Source organism: Phyllobates terribilis, unplaced genomic scaffold (genome assembly GCF_046119375.1).
Source record: "Phyllobates terribilis strain yellow unplaced genomic scaffold, ASM4611937v1 Scaffold_2__4_contigs__length_985480577, whole genome shotgun sequence".
NCBI classification, from domain to species: domain Eukaryota; kingdom Metazoa; phylum Chordata; class Amphibia; order Anura; family Dendrobatidae; genus Phyllobates; species Phyllobates terribilis.
In genome coordinates this window covers 313,794,173-313,817,190 of record NW_027362762.1, presented here as the reverse complement: position 1 = coordinate 313,817,190, position 23,018 = coordinate 313,794,173, and the positions used below count along the sequence as shown (strand labels likewise).

General features: G+C 41.0%; 1 protein-coding gene across 4 annotated transcripts in view; it reads right to left on the bottom strand.

Annotated features, from left to right (window-relative positions):
- Positions 1-23,018, bottom strand: part of MYO16 (myosin XVI) — a 904,557-nt gene that overhangs the window by 215,962 nt on the left and 665,577 nt on the right. For all 4 annotated transcript variants that reach the window (XM_073664248.1, XM_073664251.1, XM_073664257.1 and 1 more), the window contains exons 24-27: positions 22,259-22,334; positions 19,106-19,278; positions 14,485-14,565; positions 14,156-14,361 (exon numbers count right to left, since the gene is read on the bottom strand). In XM_073664248.1, coding sequence (XP_073520349.1) covers positions 14,156-14,361; positions 14,485-14,565; positions 19,106-19,278; positions 22,259-22,334 — 536 coding nt within the window. The remainder of the gene's footprint in view (positions 1-14,155; positions 14,362-14,484; positions 14,566-19,105; positions 19,279-22,258; positions 22,335-23,018) is intronic.

Here is a 23,018-nt window from a genome sequence, read left to right as displayed (position 1 = left end):
TGGTGCCCAGTCCGACTGACTACAGCTAACATCATACCTAATGTATATTTTAACTGATCAAGTTACAATCTTCATTCCATTGATCTATGGACTTAGGGGTTTGAGCAAGACCACATAACCCATCTACTGCACAAGACAGCAGTACTATAAATGGCACAGATATTACAATTGAGCCAAAAAGCCTTAAGTTATGCTTTTTCTTGGTCACCATAGTCTCAATTTAGACAGAGTATTGGCACTACTGAATTCTTCTTTTCAAGTTGGGGATTTCTGGATAAATTCTATTTTAATCGTTGAGGTCTGTATAGTTCAGATTGATAGGAACAATGTAACTTCTTTTTTTAACAATTCATTTTTAGCAATTACATAGTGAAATTGTTCTACAGAACATTACAGCTAAACGTGTTGGATTTTACATCTAATGCTCAATGTTATTAGGACTCTGTAATGAATCACTGACAGTCTCTTTTTAAATATAAGCTTATCTGTCACTTACAGACACCCAGTAATATAGAAGTGATGGAATACAAACTCTGATTTTATTAATAGCTATGGGCTTACTTCACTGGCCCATCAAAACCTCCTTTGCTAGTGACATCTACTTGCTGACTCAAGCAAAGATTGCAAAGTCATTGTTAAAGTAATTGCCTGGTAAATCCTTCCCGGATTTTAGAATGCTGGCACATAGAAATAAAAAAGAGAAAGAAATATTCTATTCTCAGCCTTAAATTGGTCTATACTCTGTGTAGTAGTATCTGTGGGAAAAAATTCAATATATTGCGATTGTTTTTAATGGGGTTTTCCACTTTGAACTATCACATTTTGTTGAATGGTCACTATTTTTCAACAAACTTTGCAGAAATTTATATTTGAGGCAAATATGAGAAACTTGGCATATATCTTTATCAGAAAACTCTACTTCTCTCTCTACTTTCTCAGACACTTCTTTTCTCTTCCCATCTCCTGAACTCATCATCCACTCTGAAAAACAGCTCAGATCCCTCTTGGTCAAAGCAAGATGGATTGCTAGCAAAGCAATACTCAATTAAGATGGGAAAAAGGGGAGAAGGAGTGAGGGGCACCCAGCACAATGAGAGGCCAGGTAGAGAGGCAGGCAGATAGAGCTGCAGCTTTGAGCAAATATGTTTCACTTGACTGTTGGAATCACAGCCAACTCAGTCCTGCTGTGTAATGTCCTCCATACAACCACTTCCCTATGTATGCTACAGAGAAAGAAAAGTAGGAATCCCTCATGTTTTTGTGCATTTGTCTGTGAAGTTATAACAGGAAGTCTCCATCCACTAGCTCAGAGACAAATGAATACTAGAGGCTGCAGAGGGGAAAACTGGTAAAAAAAGTACACAATATAAGTCATATAATGGCAAGAAATAGTACTATTTCTCATGAACACATGCAAATGACGGTATATTCAGAAAAGAAACCGGAAATGAAAATGCATGCTTTACCTCTTCACGACCTTCAACGTACACTACCATTCAAAAGTTTGGGGTCATTTAGAAATGTCATTATTTTTGAAAGAGAAGCACATTTTTTTCAATAAAGCTAACATTAAATGAATCAAAAATACACTCTATACATTGTTAATGTGGTAAATGACTATTCTAGCTGCAAACGTCTTGTTTCTATTGCAATATCTACATAGGTGTATAGAGGCCCATTTCCAACAACCACCACTCCAGTGTTTAATGGTACATTGTGTTTGCTAACTGTGTAAGAAGGCTAATGGATGTTTAGAAAACCCTAGAAAACCCTTGCACAAGTATGTTAGCCCTGCTGAAAACGGTTTAGCTGATTTGAGAAGCTATAAAATTGACCTTCCTTTGAGCTAGTTGAGAATCTGGAGCATTACATTTGTTTGTTCTATGAAACTCTCAAAATGGCCAGAAAAAAGAACTTTCACGTGAAACTCGACAGTCTATTCTTGTTCTTAGAAATGAAGGCTATTCCATGCGAGAAACTGCCAAAAAACTGAAGATTTCCTACAACGGTGTGTACTGCTCCCTTCAGAGGAGAGCACAAACAAGCTCTAACCAGAGTAGAAAGAGAAGTGGGAGGCCCCGCTGCACAACTGAGCAACAAGACAAGTACATTAGAGTCTCGAGTTTGAGAAATCGACACCTCACAGCTCCTCAACTGGCAGCTTCATTAAATAGTACACGCAAAACGCCAGTGTCAAAGTCTACAGTGAAGAAGCGACTCCGGGATGCTGGCCTTCAGGGCAAAGTGGCAAAGAAAAAGCCATATCTGAGACTGGCTAATAAAAGGAAAAGATTAATATGGGCAAAAGAACACAGACATTGGACAGAGGAAGATTGGAAAAAAGTTTTATGGACAGACGAATCATCAAAATTTGAGGTGTTTGGATCACACAGAAGAACCTTTGTGAGATGCATAACAACTGAAAAGATGCTGGAAGAATGCCTGATGCCATCTGTCAAGCATGGTGGAGGTAATGTGATGGTCTGGGATTGCTTTGGTGCTGGTAAAATGGGAGATTTGTACAAGGTAAATGGGATTTTGAATAAGGAAGGCTATCACTCCATTTTGCAACGCCATGCCATACCCTGTGGACAGCGCTTGATTGGAGCCAATTTCATCCTGCAACAGGACAATGACCCAAAGGACACCTCCAAATTATGCATGAACTATTTAGGGAAGAAGCAGGCAGCTGGTATTCTCTCTGTAATGGAGTGGCCAGCACAGTCATCAGATCTCAACCCCATTGAGCTGTTGTGGGAGCAGATTGATCGTATGGTACGCAAAAAGTGCCCATCAAGCCAATCCAACTTGTGGGAGGGGCTTCAGGAAGCATGGGGTGAAATTTCTCAAGATTACCTCAGCAAATTAACAGCTAGAATGCCAAAGGTCTGCAATGCTGTAACGAAAGCCAAGTTTGAAGGAGAAAATTTTTCTTTCAGATAAAAATCATTATTCCTAACCTTGCCAATGTCTGGACTATATTTTCTATTCATTTTGCAACTCATTTGATAAATAAAAGTATGAGTTTTCATGGAAATCACAAAATTGTCTGGGTGACCCCAAACTTTTGAAAGGTAGTGTACTTGTATGGCAAAATTTGTGTCCCTACCTTTGATGCTGGCTCGCACGCCAAGCCCGCACCTTTCCCTGGACCTGATGGCTGATTTAATTAGCCATCATGTCCATTTAACAGCCGCGGGTGGAGCGGAGCTCTGCCCGCAGCTGTTAATTTGTTAAATCTTACTGTCAATCTCTTAAAGCCGCATTTAACATGTGCCAGCAGGGGGGTGCGCCATTCCACGCTCCCATCAGTGAGCCCGTGACGTGATCATGGGGCGCTGATGGGTGGCCATGACAGCCGGGGGTCTGCTGAAGACCCCAGTGCTTGTCATTATGATCCTCCTGTGGAAAATCCAAGGAAATCTGAGACACCAGAAAACTTCTCATATGGATAAAATATTACTTTTATTCTGTCTTTAAAAGCATATGGCAGTAGTTACAAAGGAGGTAAAACTCAAGCAAAGTTTCCGTCATGATAGGTCTTCCTCAAGCCAAATTTACAAATTTCACAAAGTCAACCATAACCTTTCCTTGTTTTTTTTTAAGCTGATTTGGACCTTCGTGGGGGGTCAGTCCGAGCCTGCACAGAGTGACCTTTTGTGCATGAGAAATATCCACTGATCCTCTTGTGAGGGCCATCCCATCCCTGGTAAATAACCCCCACTCCCCCCAAAAAATTGTGGAATTGCACTTTTTTGCAATTTCAAATGACTCCGTTTTTTTCCTGCTTTCCAGTGCTTCACATAATAAAATGAATGGTGTCATTCAAAAGTACAACTTGTCTCACAATAAAAAGCCCTCATAAGGCTATATTGATTGAAAACTAAAAAGGTTATGGCTCTTGGAATAAGGGGAGGGAAAAACAAAAAATAAATTAACAAGGCCATGAAGGGGTTAAAAAGAACCCTAATTATAAACTGCCTAATGGGTGTGCCCCTGAAAGGGTGAGCAGCAGCAGACTGGGTCTCCAATCACTAAAAACAGTGATCACCAGAACTGCTCTATTCAAAGTTTATGGCACTGAATATATGATGATTGCAACACTGCAATAGACAATCGTAATTAGTATAATAGGCGTAACTGAAGTGTTGTGACACGCCTCTCTGTTCTGGCTGAAGTTTTGAGAAACACACCGATCTAGCATGTACTTCCTACCCGGTCAACAAGTAATAACTTTTTTAACCTGGTTACGCTTTTTACCACGCAATGTTATACAGCTGGGTCACGTTATGAGTAGTGTTGAGCGAGCACTAAAATGCTCGGGTGCTCGAAGCGTGGGCCGAGCTCGCCGTGATACTCGGGTGCGCGACCCGAGCAACAACCCCAATGTTAGTCTATGGGAGACTCGAGCATTTTTGCGGCGGCTCCCCCGGCAGTCTTTTAAAAGCCTAACAAGTGCCCAAAACGATAGTGACAGTGCTCAAATGACATGGGGACAGCATGGGGATCGCCCCAGGAAGCATTTCTGACCCCCAGGTCACTGCTGTCAACAACGTGGTCAGAGGTATTAAGCCACTTTTACAGGCTCAAAATAAAAAGTTCAAAAACGAAAGTGAAAGTGCTTTCCTGTGAAATATGTTAAGGATAGTGTTGAGCGATACCTTCCGATATCAGGAAATATCGTATCGGATTGGATCGGACCGATACCCAAAAAGTATCGGATATCGCCGATTCCGATACCGGAAACCAATGCAAGTCAATGGGACACAAATATCGGAATGAAAATAAACCCTTTCTTTCCTTGTAGGTTAATTCTACATGAAGTAAAACAACTAAGAATAATGTAGAATGTATTACGCGAAAAGCCGGCAATTCAGCAGCGGCATACACCGGTACCCGACAATTTACAACAGAAAGAATAGAGCTTCACACATAGATTAGATAGATAGAAACATGTCAGTCACATATATATGAAGTACAGTGACAGTGTTGCTTACTGTACTTGTCATTTAGTGCAAAGGATTTATTTAAAAAAATAATTGTGTTTTCATGCACTGTCTCTTTAAAAAAGCCGGCCGGCAATTTAGCTGTGGTACCCGACAATTTATAACAGACAGAATAGAGCTTCACACATAGATTAGATAGATAGAAACATGTCAGTCACATATATATGAAGTACAGTGACAGTGTTGCTTACTGTACTTGTCATTTAGTGTAAAGGATTTATTTAAAAATATAATAGTGTTTTCATGCACCGTCTCTTTAAAAAAGCCGGCCTGCAATTCAGCATCTGTACCCGACAATTTAGAATAGAAGGAATAGAGAATCATACATAGATTAGATAGATAGAAACATGTCAGTCACATATATATGAAGTACAGTGATAGTGTTGATTACTGTACTTGTCATTTAGTGTTAAAATAAAGGATTTATTTTAAAATAAATTGGCGTGGGGTTCCCCATAATTTTAGTCTCTAGCGGAGGTTAAGCAGACGGCTGGGGCAGATGTTTGAAGCCTGGGAAGGGGGTAATACCCACGGAGCTTCCCAGGCTACTAATATCAGCCCCCAGCTGAATACCTAGCCTTTACTAGCTATTAAAATGGGGGACCCCCTCAAAAAAATGACGTGGGGTCACCCCTAATTTAATAGCTAGCAAAGGCTAGGCAGACAGCTGGGGGCTGATATTAATAGCCCAGGAAGGGTGCCATGAATATTGTCCCCTCCCAGGCTAGAAACACCAGCCGTCAGCCACCACAGAAATGGCGCATCCATAGGATGCGCCAATTCTGGCACTTAGCCTCGCTCTTCCCACTGCCCTGTAGCGGTGGCAGTGGGGTAATAGGGTTGGGGTTGATGTCAGCTTATAATGCCAGCTGAAATCAAGCCCAGGTTAGTAATGGAGAGGCGTCTATAAGACACCCCCATTACTAACCCCATAGTCAAAGTTAAAAAAAAAAACACAAACACCCAGAATAAAGTCCTTTAATTGAAATAAACACACAATTCTTTATTGTTCTAAATTAAACTCTACTTACCATCACGCCCATTCCAGCAGAAGCCAACGATCTCCTGCAATGAAAGAAAAATAATAAAGCAACCTCATCCTTACCTTTCCATGGTTCCCAGGACAGCTTCAGCTCTGCTACATCGAGATGACAGGCTGGACCGCAGCAGAACGCTGCCATCCAGCCTGTCATCCCGCAGACACTGAGAAGCTCAGGCATGCTTGCGCTCCTCAGTGTCTCTCTGTGACGGCATCCAGATGAGCCGAGTTCATGTCCAATGAACTCAGCTCACCTCATGCACGTCACTGACAGCGTGGGAGAATTCTCCTGCACTCAGTGCTTCAGCGTGAGAATTTTCCCACGCTGTCAGTGACGTGCATGAGGTGAGCTGAGTTCATTGGACATGACCTCACCTCATTCACGTCACTGACAGCGTGAGAAAATTCTCATGCTGAAGCGCTGAGTGCAGGAGAATTTTCCCACGCTGTCAGTGACATGCATGAGGTGAGCCGAGTTCATTGGACATGACCTCGGCTCATCTTTATGCCGTCACAGAGAGACACTGAGGAGCGCAAGCATGCCTGCGCTTCTCAGTGTCTGCGGGATGACAGGCTGGATGGCAGCGCTCTGCTGCGGTCCAGCCTGTCATCTCGATGTAGCAGAGCTGAAGCTGTCGTGGGAACCATGGAAAGGTAAGGATGAGGTTGCTTTATTATTTTTCTTTTATTGCAGGAGATCGTTGGCTTCAGCTGGAATGGGCGTGATGGTAAGCATAGTTTAATTTAGAACAATAAAGAATTGTGTGTTTATTTCAATTAAAGGACTTTTTTCTGGGTGTTGTGTTTTTTTTAAATACTTTACTAGAAATTCATGGTGGTCATGTCTAATATTGGCGTGACCCCATGAATTTTGGGCTTAGGGCCAGCTGATAATGCCAAGCTGGCCTTAACCCCTTTATTACCCAGTGACCCACCGCACCAGGGCCCTGGATGAGTTGGGTACAGCGCCAGAAGACGGCGCTTCTATGAATGCGCCATTTTCCGGGGTGGCTGCGGACTGCAATTTGCAGCGGGTGGGGCCCATAAAGCTTGGGCCTCCCTGCGCTGCGGATTCCAGCCCCCAGCTGCCTAGTTGTACCTGGCTGGACACAAAAATAGGGCAAAGCCCCACGTATTTTTTTTTTAAATTATTTCATGAAATTCATGAAATAATTAAGAAAAAAAGGGCTTCCCTATATTGTTGTGTCCAACCAGGTACAAATAGGCAGCTGGTGGTTGGGGGCAGCCCGTTCCTGCCTGCTGTACCTGGCTGGACACAAATATAGTGCGAAGCCCCACGTCAATTTTTTTTAAATTATTTCATGAAATAATTTTTTAAAAAAAGGGCTTCCCTATATTGTTGTGTCTGGCCAGGTACAAATAGGCAGCTGGTGGTTGGGCGCAGCCCGTTCCTGCCTGCTGTACCTGGCTGGACACAAATATAGGGCGAAGCCCCACATCAATTTTTTTTTAATTATTTCATGAATTTCCTGAAATAATTAAAAAAAAATTGACGTGGGGCTTCGCACTATATTTGTGTCCAGCCAGGTACAGCAGGCAGGAACGGGCTGCGCCCAACCACCAGCTGCCTATTTGTACCTGGCCGGACACAACAATATAGGGAAGCCCTTTTTTTCTTTATTATTTCATGAATTTCATGAAATAATTTAAAAAAAAAATACGTGGGCTTCTCCCTATTTGTGTGTCCAGCCAGGTACAACTAGGCAGCTGGGGGATGGAATCTGCAGCTTAGGGAGGCCCAAGCTTTCTGCCCCCCCCCCAGTGCAAATTGCAGTCCACAGCCACCCCGGAAAATGGCGCGTTCATAGAAGCTGGATGCTGTACCTGGCTGGCATACAAAAATATGGCAAAGCCCACGTCAAAATTTTTGGGAAAAATTAATTAAAAAATAAATAATAATTTAGGGACTGCATCTTTATTAACTCCTCAAATGTCATTTAGTGTTAAAATAAAGGATTTATTTTAAAAAAAATTGGCGTGGGATCCCCCATAATTTTAGGCTCTAGTGGAGGTTAAGCAGATGGCTGGGGCAGATGTTTGAAGCCTGGGAAGTGGGTAATACCCACGGAGCTTCCCAGACTACTAATATCAGCCCCCAGCTGAATACCTAGCCTTTACTAGCTATTAAAATGTGGACCCCCCCAAAAAAATGACGTGGGGTACCCCCTATTTAATAGCTAGCAAAGGCTAGGCAGACAGCTGGGGGCTGATATTAATAGCCCAGGAAGGGTGCCATGAATATTGGCCCCCTCCCAGGCTAGAAACACCAGCCGTCAGCCGCCCCAGAAATGGCGCATCCATAGGATGCGCCAACTCTGGCACTTAGCCTCGCTCTTCCACGCTGCCCTGGTGCGGTGGCAGGGGGTAATAGGGTTGGGGTTCATGTCAGCGCCAGCTGCCATGAAGCCCAGGTTAGTAATGATGGGCGTCTATAAGACACCCCCATTACTAACCTACAAAGTGTTAAAAAGAAAAAACACACTACACCCAGAAAAAAATAATTTATTTGAAATAAAACACACAATTTTATTTAATTCTTAGTTTACTAAAAAAAAATAGTTACCTGTCCACGTTCCTGCGCTGATCTCCCATGCACAGCTGTCACATCTGGAGATGGTGACAGCTGTGCATGGCTGCTGTAAGCTCACACTGCCGGGAACGCGTCCGCTCCCGGCAGCGGGAGCCACTGACTGAGGTCACCGGAGTGCATTCAGGCAGCGCAGCTCCGGAGACCTCCTTTACGGCACTGCTGTACCGTGGGAATTTCTCACGATACAGCAGGGCCGTAAAGGAGCTAACCGGAGCAGCGCTGCCTGAACTCCGGCGAACCCGCTTATGCAATGACGGGGCTGCTTTACGGCCCCACCATTCTAGCGGCGGCAGCGGTTCAGAGCGGTCACATTCTATGTGGCTGCTCTAAACTGGAGATCATCGTGGGACACTCGTGGACTACTACGGAGGGGTAAGGATAAGGTTGTGGTTTATTATTTTATATTTTGTTACAGGAGATCGATGGCTTCGGGGAATTAGGTGTCTAGGTGAGTATAGGTGTAGTTTTTTATTTTTTACTTTATTTTAGGTGGCGATCGGCGGGGACAGGTAATGTATGAACTAATTTATTGTAGGCAACCACTGGCCACCAATGACATGCATTTAACATTTATTGGGGACACAGTAGGGCAATTTAAATAGCAGAATCAGGCTGATGGGAACTACTGCTCCCATGAAGCTGATCCTGCTGGCACGAGTGGACCGGGGACAGACATAGGCCGATGGGAGTAGTAGTGTCACATCGGCCTATGTCTGCCTGCACGCACACACCCGCAGACATCGCACAGACACCGCACACACCCGCAGACATCGCACAGACACCGCACACACTCGCAGACATCGCACAGACACCGCAGACATCACACAGACACCGCACACACCCGCAGACATCGCACAGACACCGCGCACACCCGCAGACATCGCACAGACACCGCACACACCCGCAGACATCGCGCAGACACACGCACAGACACCGCATTTATCGCACAGACACCGCACACACCCGCAGACATCGCGCAGACACACGCACAGACACCCACACACACCAATCATGACGGACTGATCGTCTAGGAGGTGACGCTGTCCAGCCAATCACTGTAATGCCCACAAACAACATGGCTGCGGCATTACAGTGACTGGCTGGCAATCCCTGCATGTTCATTGGCTCTGTAAAGAGCACCAAACATGCAGGGCGGAGACCCGAGCTCCCGCCCGAGTAACCCGGAAATGCTCGGTGCTCGCAGAACATCCCGAGTAGCGTGATGCTCGGGCGAGTACCGAGCAGTGTCGAGCATGTTCGCTCAACACTAGTTATGAGCACTCAGTTCAAAGCAGAGTAACTGTGGCATCTATTGATTCATTTCATGCAGTGTTAGACTGTGAGTACAGCTGATAACGAGTGCTAAGAATACAATTACAGTAAAGCATTAATGTGACTGATCCATTTACAACCTTAATTATTTTATACAATTATGGATGCAATAAAAAAGATTAACAATTGGTATGAACAGAAGGGATACTAAAGCATACTGTGACCTCAGATGCACTTAAGGCTGGCAACAAAATATAACATTCCTGCTGTAATTTTTCAAAAGCCAGGAAAAAGTGCAGAAAACTTTGAACGTTGTCTGTGGGATTAAATATTCAGCTATGTGGAAGGTCTTGTGAAAATGAGTCTGGCTGACCTCATCTTACTAAAATATTCAAATCATGAGTCCGGTCATATGCTTATTGCATAATAAACTACTGTGATATTAGTATTTTTCTGTGTATAACGGTGTACCAATCATTTTTATGATTTGGCACCATATAGTTTATAACCATTATTGAATATTATTGAAAAAGAAACTCACTTACTACTAAAGTTGGGAAGCGAATACTTGGTAAAATATTATTTTGTCATAGATCAGCACAATGCTTACTCGACAGGATATTTAAATTATCTCCACTTGTTATTTGTGCTATAAAATATACTATATAGTAATTCTCTAATATTTTGCAATTATCTGAAGGTCACACTTAGCCCCCAAGATCATTCTCACTCTAACAAGTATGACGGATTTTATTCAGTCTTCCAATTTTACTGTATTATATGTATTTAATTTTTTTCATTATTTATACATTTATCATATTTTGCACACACAGATTGTCTAAGTTCCAAAATTAACCAATCAGTATTCTTTACAGAATGTGGAGAGGAAACCCATGCAAACAAATAGAGAAAATACAAATTCCATACAAATGTTGCCCTTTGTCCAATTAAGCACAGGACCCAGGTGCTGCAAGGTCCCTGCACTGCCCCTAATTACCAGTATGCTTCTAAAAACGTATTATATAATCTTTATATTGAGGAAAAGCAGTAAACATGTCATTGGTAGCAGAGGTTCTTCAGGTATCTTACTTTTGGTATTTTGTTTTTTAAAGCAGGTGTCCCATGCCCCCCTATCCACTACCATGTGTTTATTCTTGTGTTAACACCCAGCCTAACAAGCCCTTTACACAGTATAAGTGATTGCAGTGTATGACAAAATAAATGTTAAAAATCTGTTTCCAATATGCTAATTAGTTTCAGGTTAGTCAAGGGAGCGTTCTTTTCCCCAAACTAGCCATCCCACTGGTAATCTTACCATGACCCTGTTGGCGTCATAACATGATTTACAAGAGCCGGTGTCACGGTAACATGACTAGTGGGACGACTAGTCTGGGGAAACCAACACCCCCTCGACTTGTCTGAAACTAATTAACATATTGGAAACAAATTTTTAACATTCTTTTTTGTCATACACTGTAATTACTTACACTGTACAAAAGGATCTTTAGACGGGTTTTAACACAAGAATAAACACATGGTGGCGGATTGGGGGGCATGGGGAACGTCAGATTCCCTTTAATGAGCATCACTATACATCTAATGTGCAGAGGAGGTTTCCTCTAAAATAATAATGAAAGGGAAATATAAATCTGTAAGATATGAGAGGTGCTGAACATGAACTTTATGGATGCTAAAGGGCTGTTTTATATTACCAGAAACATTATCAATTTATTACAATCCCACCACTCAGCTAATTTCACCTACAGTAAAGGTACACTGATGGCAACACTAAGCACATATAATCACTTGCTAGCTTCTGTTTCTTAGGTTAGATTCACACAGAGTTTTTAGAGGATGAAAACTCAGATGAGATTTTTTTAAAGAATCCACATAAGGAGATGATCCTTTTTTTTGTGGGTGGAGGGGAGTTTGGGGTTTGAAGGTATTTTTTTTGCCTTAAACATTTCCTGAGGTGGGTTTGAAATGTTTTTGAAAGCATTTTTTCTATACTGTGCTTTTCAGCCTTTTGACTTAACAGTATCAGGTTTGAAGTGGATTCCACAAGGAATCAGACGCAATGAAATGACATTTATGATAGCATACGTGAGAGAAAGGGTGCCCGAGTAGGGATCCAATCCATAAGACATATATATGGAACTCGGCACTCAGAAGTATGCAGTAGAAGTGATGAAGATTTATTGGAGCAACCCAACAAACAAAAGAATATTAATGTTTCAGCCCAACATCCCAGACCTTCATCAGAATGTAACGGATTGCCGTGGGTATGAGGTGCATGTTGAAGAAGCGCTGTGGAAAAGCAACCACAGTCGCATGTACAGTCATGGCCAAAAGTTTCGAGAATGACACCAAAATTATATTTTCACATGATCTGCTGGCCTCTGGTTTTTATTAGTGTTTGTCTGATGTTTATATCACATACAGAAATATAATTGCAATCATATTATGAGTACCAATAGGTTATATTGACAGTTAGAATGAGTTAATGCAGCAAGTCAATATTTGCAGTGTTGCCCCTTCTTCTTCAAGACCCCTGTAATTCTCCCTGGCATGCTCTCAATCAACCTTTGTACCAAATCCTGACTGATAGCAGTCCATTCTTGCATAATCAATGCTTGCATTTTGCCTGAATTTGTTGGTTTTTGTTTGTCCACCTGTCTCTTGATGATTGACCACAAGTTCTCAATGGGATTAAGATCTGGGGAGTTTCCAGGCCATGGACCCAAAATCTCTATGTTTTGTTCCATGAGCCATTTAGTTATCACCTTTGCTTTATGGCAAGGTGCTCCATCATGCTGGAAAAGGCATTGTTGGGCGCCAAACTGCTCTTGGACGGTTGGGAGAAGTTGCTCTTGGAGGTACCATTCTTTATTCATGGCTGTGTTTTTAGGCAAGACTGTGAGTGAGCCGATTCCCTTGGCTGAGAAGCAACCCAACACATGAATGGTTTCAGGATGCTTTACAGTTGGCATGAGACAAGACTGGTGGTAGCGCTCACCTCTTCTTCTCCGAATAAGCTGTTTTCCAGATGTCCCAAACAATCGAAAAGGGGATTCATCAGAGAAAATGACTTTGCCCCAGTCCTCAGCAGTCCACTCCCTGTACCTTTTGCAGAATATCAGTCGGTCCCTGATGTTTTTTCTGGAGAGAAGTGGCTTCTTTGCTGCCCTCCTTGAAACCAGCCCTTGCTCAAAGAGTCTCCGCCTCACAGTGCGTGCAGAAGCACTCACACCAGCCTGCTGCCATTCCTAAGCAAGCTCGGCACTGCTGGTAGTCCGATCCCGCAGCTGAAACAGTTTTAAGATACGGTCCTGGCGCTTGCTGGTCTTTCTTGGGTGCCCTGGAGCCTTTTTGACAACAATGGAAGCTCTCTCCTTGAAGTTCTTGATGCGATAGATTGTTGACTGAGGTGCAATCTTTGTAGCTGCGATACTATTCCCTGTTAGGCCATTTTTGTGCAGTGCAATGATGGCTGCACGTGTTTCTTTAGAGATAACCATGGTTAACTGAAGAGAAACAATGATACCAAGAACCAGCCTCCTTTTAAAGTGTCCAGTGATGTCATTCTTACTTAATCATGACTGATTGATCGCCAGCCCTGTCCTCATCAACACCCACACCTGTGTTAGTGGATCAATCACTAAAACGATGTTAGCTGCTCCTTTTAAGGCAGGACTGCAATGATGTTGAAATGTGTTTTGGGGGTTAAAGTTCATTTTCTGGGCAAATTTTGACTTTGTAAGAACAGTAATTGCTGTTAAGCTGATCACTCTTTGACATTCAGGAGTATATGCAAAATGTCATTACAAAAAATGAAGCAGTAAACTTTGGAAAAATTACTATTTGTCTCATTCTCAATACTTTTGGCCATGACTGTAGAACATTGGATTGCTTCAATAAATCTTCATCACTTCTACTGCATACTTCTGACTGTCGAGCTTCCATATATATATATATGTGACTTACTGTTTTCTGCTATGAGATTTTCAAAACCTTGTGGGGAAGGGGGGAATATTGCTAAACCTTTGAGGTCCAAACTAGCCACTTTCATCACTTATTTAATTGTGTTGGCTCAGAGAGATGCATGCGTGTTTTCAGTATGTTGCACACATGCTTTTTCAATCCTACTTTACATATATAATCGCCTGGACAATTATTGTTTGAAATGCAAAACCACCATTTGCTAAAATAACTGATCTTTGGACTAACCTTGACAAGAACTCGGGGAATGCCAGGCGTATGGGGTAACCATGTCGTATTATTTTCACCATCTCCAGAACACCAATATATTGCAGTTGAGCAGACACATAGAAATTATCAAAAGTTTCAGCCAGCTGAGAGTTGTTAGGCTTGATACAGTGCATAAGATGTAATGTGCTGGCTTGTATCTTTCCAATCAGCTCTGTGAGAGTTTTCTGTATGACAAACAGAGAGGACTTGTTCACCACAAATCAGCTGATCCACAAAAAACCTCAATACACATATTCTGGTCTGACCTCCCCATTCAATATAAAGATTCTTTAGCATAATATACCAACCCTGAGTTGAATAGTCACAGTGGTTGGCCCTCCTCTTTCCAGCTTTTGGAGAAATGAGTATGATCCTTTCTTTTTAATCAACTAGAGGGAAGAAAAACAGTGAAATAGTAGAGAAAAAAGACAGAAAAATCACATCATTAAAATTAATTAATAACTAAAATAGGTTATTTTAATTTAATTGGCAACATTATAGCAGTAAAGATCAAGGATTTTAATGAAAGGAAACCCCTTATAATGTAAAAAGGTAAGGCCCTTTGTACACTACATTGCTCAACCATACATCCTTTTAGGTTAAAAAAAAATGGTGATTGAATCTCAGCACAAGGGAAAACAATTTTAGAAATTTTTCTTACATTTCCATTATCTTTGCAAGCAAAAAATTGTGGTTAAAAAAAATCACATGATCCACATACATTTTAACCAAAAATTGCAATTCGTAAATAATAAATAATCAAAAATTATACAATGTATTAAATTATTATACATGTCAAATAATAGAATTCATATTTTAGCAAGAAAAATATTATTAAAATGTCCCTTCATCCAATAGTTAGCGGTTGGAGAAGCAGTGGCAGATACACTTGACCACTTGCTTAAAAGGGTTGTCCCATTTCAGAAAATCTTTGTCCCCACTTGCAGTTTGTTATAATATAGCAAACTGCACTTTATTCACCATTACCAGGTCCTGCACTGAGTCTCCAGTGCTACTCCCAATGTCTGGTATTGGCTGTGGCGCAGATGTCATGTTGACAGCATGGCATCCAATCGGGAAGCTCTGTGTCTCTGCCCATGTAGGTGGAATGCCCCCTTCAGAGCCACTGAGCTTCCGGTCAGTGCCACAGCCAATAATGGACAGGAGGAGTGACAGAGACACAGAGCTGCACTAGAGAATGGTAAGAGGGCTTTGTTATTGTATAACAGACTGCCGCTGGAGATGAAGATTTTCTGTAAGGGGAAAATCTCTTTAATCCCTGGGCAGAAGGTTTATAATGCACTCTGCCTGATCATTAAGAAAATAAGTGCAACTGCTCATAGCTGCACATCTCTCTCTTTCTGCATGGTAAGTGGAAGAGAGGAAGCTGAATGCAATCTGCGCCATCATGTTCATATGGGTGATATAATGCCTTGTTCTTGTTATCTTAGGTGAGATCCCATATCTATGGTAGGTTGCACCAATCAACCTGACATTGTGCATTACCTGACAGGTTATTGTAACGAAAAAAACAGATCTGTGACATCAAGACTAAAGGGGCGATATTGTCTATTCTAGTCTATGGTTGCTGTTACTAATGCGTCAAAGGATTGAGCATTCCCAACCCCCCCCCCTTTTTTTATTTCCTTGAGGTTACAACTATTCTTGATTGTAAGACTAAAAATGTTGGCTCCAGATTCTATGTTCTCCTTGCTTTCCTATTAATTAGCATTCAAAAATTTGTACCGTCCTAAAATATGTGTTGATATACTCCATAAAAACTGAACATATTTTGTTATACCCAGAGTATATGGCTAAGATGATATGACAGTATGTTCTCTCATCTGAGAAAATTGGTCCATTTATGCTAATCACACTCTGATCAAACTCTAATTAGATTATTATGATCAAAGTGTGATCCAATTTTCTCGGATGAGGAGAAAATGGGGAAAAAAAAATCTCCATCGTCTCCATTCTGTCAGTCCGTGAAAATTAGACCACACTCAGATGTCATCCGAGTGTGGTCCAATGTTTTCCCCGGATCCATAGACTTACTTGCATGCCCTAGTGTGATCTGTGTCACAATGGTAACTCACATTCCTCCTCAGCGCCCTTCTTCTCACCGTGCGGTTTCTCCCTGTGTCAGCCCGTTCAGCTAGTCTGCCCCATGCTGCACTGTTGCATCTGCTTGTGGCACTCATCTAGCCTTATGGGGGCTTGGCGAGTCTCTGCAGTTCCCCGGCCTATCCTGTGCTAGCAGGGCCATTAGTAGGCAGCTCCACCTAACACTCTTCTCCTGAATGTTGGTTCCTAGTGAGTTCATCCGCCCAGTGTCCTGTTCATGTGTTTACTTGTACTGAGAAATGAGAAGTGACAAGCTTAATCCTCCACTAAGTATGACAAATCTAACCCAAGCTGGGGTACAGAAACGCCTCAGTAACATTAAAATAAGCAAATCACCAGGACCTGATGGCATACACCCACGGGTACTAAGGGAACTAAGTAATGTGATAGACCGTTATATCTTATATTTAAGGACTCTGTTGAGACTGGGTCTGTGCCACTTGATTGGCGACAGGCGAATGTAGTGCCAATATTCAAAAAGGGAGCGAAAAGTGACGCCGGAAACTATCGGCCGGTGAGTCTGACGTCCGTTGTGGGCAAAATTTTTGAAAGCTTCATTAAAGAGGCAATTACGGAGCATCTTGATGCTAATAATCTTTTAATCTCGAACCAACATGGATTCATGAGGAATCGCTCCTGCCAAACAAACCTGATTGACTTCTACGAGGAGGTTAGCTCTCGAGTAGATCAGGGGGAACCAGTGGATGTCGTGTATCTCGACTTCTCAAAAGCGTTCGATAGCGTGCCACATAATAGGTTGGTATACAAAATGAGAATGATGGGGCTGGGGGAAAATGTCTGCAAGTGGGTAGCTAACTGGCTAAAGGATAGAAGGCAGAGGGTGGTTATAAATGGAATATACTCAGATTGGGTAAGCGTCAATAGTGGGGTACCACAGGGGTCTGTACTAGGCCCAATGTTATTTAATATCTTATTAACGACATAGTCAACGGGATAAATAGTAAAATATCAATATTTGCAGATGACACAAAGTTATGTAAAACAATTAATGCAAAAGAGGACAGTGCAGACCTACAGAGGGATTTGGATAAGCTGGGTATGTGGAGCATTAAATGGCAAATGAGGTTTAACGAGGAGAAATGTAAGGTCATACATATGGGAAGGAAAAATGGAAGTCACCAGTACTCACTGAATGGGAAATCATTGGGGAATTCAGAGATGGAGAAGGACTTGGGCATCTTGATTGATAGCAAACTAAATTGGAGTGCCCAAAGTCAGGCCGCTGCTGTAAGGGCAAACAGGGTAATGGGATGTATCAGAAGAGGTATAGCTGCAAAGGATGAGAACATTGTTCTTCCACTGTACAAAGCACTGGTCAGACCACACTTGGAATACTGTGCTCAGTTATGGGCCCCAATATATAGAAAGGATATAAATGAGCTTGAAAAGGTACAAAGGAGGGCAACAAAATTAATAAAGGGAATGGAGGGACTGCAATACCCAGAGAGGTTGGCAAAACTAGGACTATTCAGCCTGGAAGAGAGAAGGTTGAGGGGGGACATAATAAATGTGTAAAAATATGTTAGGGGACAGTATAGAGACCTTGCCAGGGATTTGTTCAAAAGGAGGAATATTACGGTAACAAGAGGGCATTCACTAAGACTGGAAGAGAAAAGGTTTCAGCACCAGCATAGGAAGGGGTTCTTTACGGTAAGAGCAGTGAGAATATGGAATTCACTGAGTGAGGAGACGGTAATGTCGGATTCACTACACCAGTTCAAGCGGGGACTGGATGCATTTCTAGATACCAGGCAGATTTCAGCGTATACTTAAAAATAAAATAGTAGGTTGATACAGGGATTTATTCTGACTGCTGGTTTCAGAGTCGGGAGGGAATTTTTCCTCAGGTGAAGATTGGCCAAATCATTTGGGGTTTTTGCCCTCCTCTGAATCAACTTTAGCAATTACAGAACTAACAGGTCGAACTTGATGGACGCAAGTCTTTATTCGGCTTTACAAACTATGTTACTATGTTACTATGTTACTATGATTCACCCCATATCGACCTGGCTAGTATATCCATCCTATCTGACCTTTCTGCTCCTGACCTCAGCTTTGTAACCTGATCCTGTGCTGCCTACCCCAACCTCGGACAATCTTACTACACCTCTGTCTTGCCCTTCAATACCGTGTACCTACGCCTCTGACCCTCCGGTCAGTTGCTGCAGTCCCTGGGACTGCCCTGGAGTGGTACCTGCTGTCTACCGGCAGCCCAGCCTATCCTCACCATCAGAGGCCCTAATGAAGACCCAGTAGACACTTAGTCATGTCCCTTCAGGGGCAAGCCCAGCTTTGGCTCGATCCAAGACAAAAATCAGACATGTGCACGGCTCCATAGAATAACATTGAGTGCGATCCAATGTTTTGTCGGATTGCACCCAGTCGGAAAATGTACATGAGCCCCATGGCTTTACAATGAAAGCATATAGAAAATACTGCACAACAGAAAACAGAATAGCGATATGAATTTTAAGAGTAAAACAAAACAAAGTTAAAAATTTTAAAAATGGCAACCTAATATTTCTGATTGTTTTGTTCACAAAGGAGCCTCGGAAAGCACAGAATTATTTTAGAGCACTAATGTACTCATTATGTATTACATATTTTTTTCCTACTTTCTGTTGTGTAAACCTTGAATATCCGCAAGTTCAATGCAAAACTATACAGTTTACAGAATATAATGCATTTTGTGCTAAATATATTGCATTATTATCATGCTATGTATGACAGTGATAATCTAATCATAATTGAAGAGTCTTACATTTTTACCGATATGGATCTTACCTTACTGAGTTCCAAGATTCTTTTGGTCTCCCCATTTGAAGTGTTTGATGTTTTTTTTAAAAGTAAGGCTGCTTTGGGTCCTCGAAGTTTAAGTGGAGGGTATGGTGGTACAAGGGATCCTGTTTGTGTCAGTTTAGACTGGAACATCTGGTTGATCACCACATTTTCACTTGCTATAAAAAACATTTATGACAAACATATTAAGGTCAAAACGGTTAAGTTCAAACTGTGCTATAATATATTTATTTATTGCACTTTCACTGTGTAGGGGTTTTCCCACGAACTGAACAAAATACATTTTAATTAATAGATCTTGAAATGAAAATAACTTCCACAATTGGATTTGTTTAAAAAAAAATGTTCCTGTGCTGAGATAATCTTATAAATGTGCCCCTGCTGTGTACTGTGTAATAGCTGTGTCTGACCGTGCAGGGACATGGTCTGATCATACCACATCTCCTGGGTGGGGGAGGAAACAAAAGAAAGTATAAAGGATAGCATGGGATCAAACTCATTCTTTTTATCAGGTAAAGCTATTGCTGCTTGTTTTTAAATATGTTTTACCTCTCAGAGAGAATCAGCTGCTTCCCCTGCTGTAATGTCTGTATACTCTTTTGCTTTCTCCCCTGCCCAGGAGCTGTGGTATGATCAGAGCATGTTCCTGTATGGACAGACCCACTCATTAAACAGTACACAGCAGGGGCACACACATAAGATTATCTCAGCACAGGAACATTATTTTAACACATCCAATTATGGACTTTGTTCTATTCCAAGATCTATTAATTACAATGTACTTTGTTTGTGGGAAAACCTCTTTAAGATCATTCTACTGACCTGCTGACATATTTAATAATGTCAACAAAAATTCACATTATAACATTTAACTTTTTCAGGATCAATCATAATAATTAGATATTTTAGATTTTTTTCTTTGAATATTTTCTGTATTTCATGGTTTGAATGCTTGACTCTTGTTTGAATAGTAAAATAAACAATATACCATCCCTTATCAAATGCTGACAGGGCTTCCATGATGGAATGTTTTAAGATAATATTCATTGATTAATACTCTCCTAGTCGAATCATGAATATATAATAGATTAAATTGGGGCTCTGCTAAGTAAGACAAGCATTAGTATGAGCAGCATTTTTCTCTCCATGTCAGATCATATTTATTATTCTTATCAGTATTCACGTCTCCGGAGGGCAGCTTTTCAGATCAATAAATATGACACCAATATTCCTAGCATGTTATATATTTCATATTCAATGTGATTTTACAAATAAAGTTCATATGAGACCCAAAAAAGCTTTCAGATTTTTTTTTTCTGTTACATATTTAAAACCATATAAGAATGAGAAACCAGATAAGTCAAACAGCCCTGATACTAACATGATGTCACAATTTCATATAACTACTTTCCAAAATGGGACATAGGCGGAAAAGATTGTTAATGCCATATATTGGACATTATTACAGTTTATTCTATGAACACTTCAGATTGCAGTGGCCTATGTGCTTATTGCAATTCTCAATGTAATGTACAATAGAGAACCAGCCCAGAGGACAGGAATTGAATGTTAAAGGGTATTTTACGGCACCTCTATTGTATTGATGTCATTGAAGAAAGCAAAATCGTACATAGTAAATTTATAATATTACGTGACATCACATTGGTGACCACAGGCCACCATCGAGTTCCAGAGTAAAGGGGCTTTCTTAACCCCTTTGACACTAAACAAAGAAACTGGAAGTTTGTTAAGTCTGTTGTGAATTAATGAGATAGCTGAAAAATTAATTAGTATTTAATAGTCGGCTCAATGGGGTTGACCACTTAAAGCACCACCATTTTTTTTTTATTGTTGGAGAGTTATTACTAATGTATATTCCATGCCTGTAGTAATACACTTACCAGCCACCATCTTCTGCTCTTGACTGACCAGAAAACAGGGCTAAAGTTCACAAGCTGTCTATTTAAGCCTATGAAATCTTTGTTCTGGCTCTCAGACTTACATTGAGAAGTGACCTTAAAGGGGTTTTCCCACAAACAAAAGTTCATTTTAAAAATTGTCTGTGTCTGAACATGTACGGAACATACCACATCTCCTGGGCAGGGGGGGAAGCAAAAGAGTATACAGACATTACAGCAGGGGATCACAGAGGATTCATTTTGTGAGGTAAAATATTGTTTAAAACCAGGCAGTGAAATATTTTACCTCATCAGTGGTGATCTCCTGCTGTAATGTCTGTATACTCTTTTGCTTCCTTCCCTGCCTAGGAGCTGTGGTATGATCAGACCATGTTCCTTACACTGTCAGACACAGACATTTTTTAAAATGAACTTTTGTTCGTGGGAAAACCCCTTTAAGTCCACCCAAAAAACACTAGAGCGATCACAATGGCAGGTCACAATTAACAGATAATGATAAAGTGGTGCAGAGAACAAAACAAGATGGTGGCAGGTAAGTTTATTACTAGGGGCAGGGAACTTGGATTAGTGCCACCACTCCAATGCTGAAATATAAAAACTGTCTTAAAGATGCCTCAATTTCCAAATATAAGTGCAGTCCTGAATCCCGGCAACTCTACTTCTCACTATTGCAACACACGAAAGAGATTCTGTAAAACCAATGTAGCTACAGTATATTATCACAGAAGCCATTATCTCCAGATATCAGCTCCACTTCCAGCTTCTGGTCAACACAAGAGGGGGCTTCCTGTGACTACACGTTATCAGAGCTATGTGTGAAGGGGGCTGGCTCACTGACTTATTTCAAAAGATAAGTCAGACCCTTTGCTTACAACAACTGATACACAGACAAAAAAAATTGAGCTTAACTTTTGAAATTAGCCAGCCCCCTTAACACACAACATAAATGGCATGTAAAGCAGGAGCTGGGAGTGGAAATGCAGGGATCCAGTATTGCACTAATATGGGGTGATCAGGGCACCTTTTTTTACTAGAGACACAACTCAACTGAATTCCTTTTATTCAGCTTTAATTATTGTCAATTCATTCTCCAATTTTTTTGGAGTCAAAGGAGTAGAAACGGCCTAGTGTATTTGTATGTCTACAATATGAAAATCAAAGTAAAAAGGAAAAACTATTTCCTATTTCACTAGTATCATAACTTTATTATATAACTTACTCTTCAAGGCAAAGAGAAGATTCTGAGACAATACATCTTTATTTTTCTCAATCGCTCCGGAAATGTCATATGTTACCTGGGGGGAGAATCATGTGACAAGTAAAATATCAACTCTTCTTATTAACCCAAATATATTTAAGATAATTAGAAAAAAGCAAATAGTAATGTCAACATGTGAACTTTTCATATAATTATCCATGTTCATATGAACTATTCTTAAGGGAACAACTACAGTAGTGCCTTTTAGCAATGCTTACATGGAATTACCATAGCCAGTATTGCTTAAAATGAGATTTTACATATCCCTTAATTTACTATTAATGATACCCTCAAAGAGGTTTCATGGTTGCCTCCTGTACACATTTTCCTTATAGTTCATTTTGAAGCTTAAGAATCTTAAAGACATAAAACATTTTCATGATACTCAAAGGGTAAATACAGAATTATATATCCCATACTGCAAAATTGTTTGCACTTTGTGAAATAGTGCACATTTTTATTTAGACAATAAGAAAGTAAATGCCATGAATGTATACGGATTCAGAGATATGAACCTATTTAATTAGAACTAATTTTTATGGTCTTTACCAAGGGAGAGTATAATACAAGATTCTCGGGGGAAGTGTATTTAGGCTGCTCTGCTTTATTAGCCTGTAAGCCACTCCCCTTTGGTAAAGACCAAAAAAATTTGAACTAAATAAAAAGGCCATATCTCTGGAAACGCGTCGTGGATTTAAAAAATAAAAAACGAATTACTCAG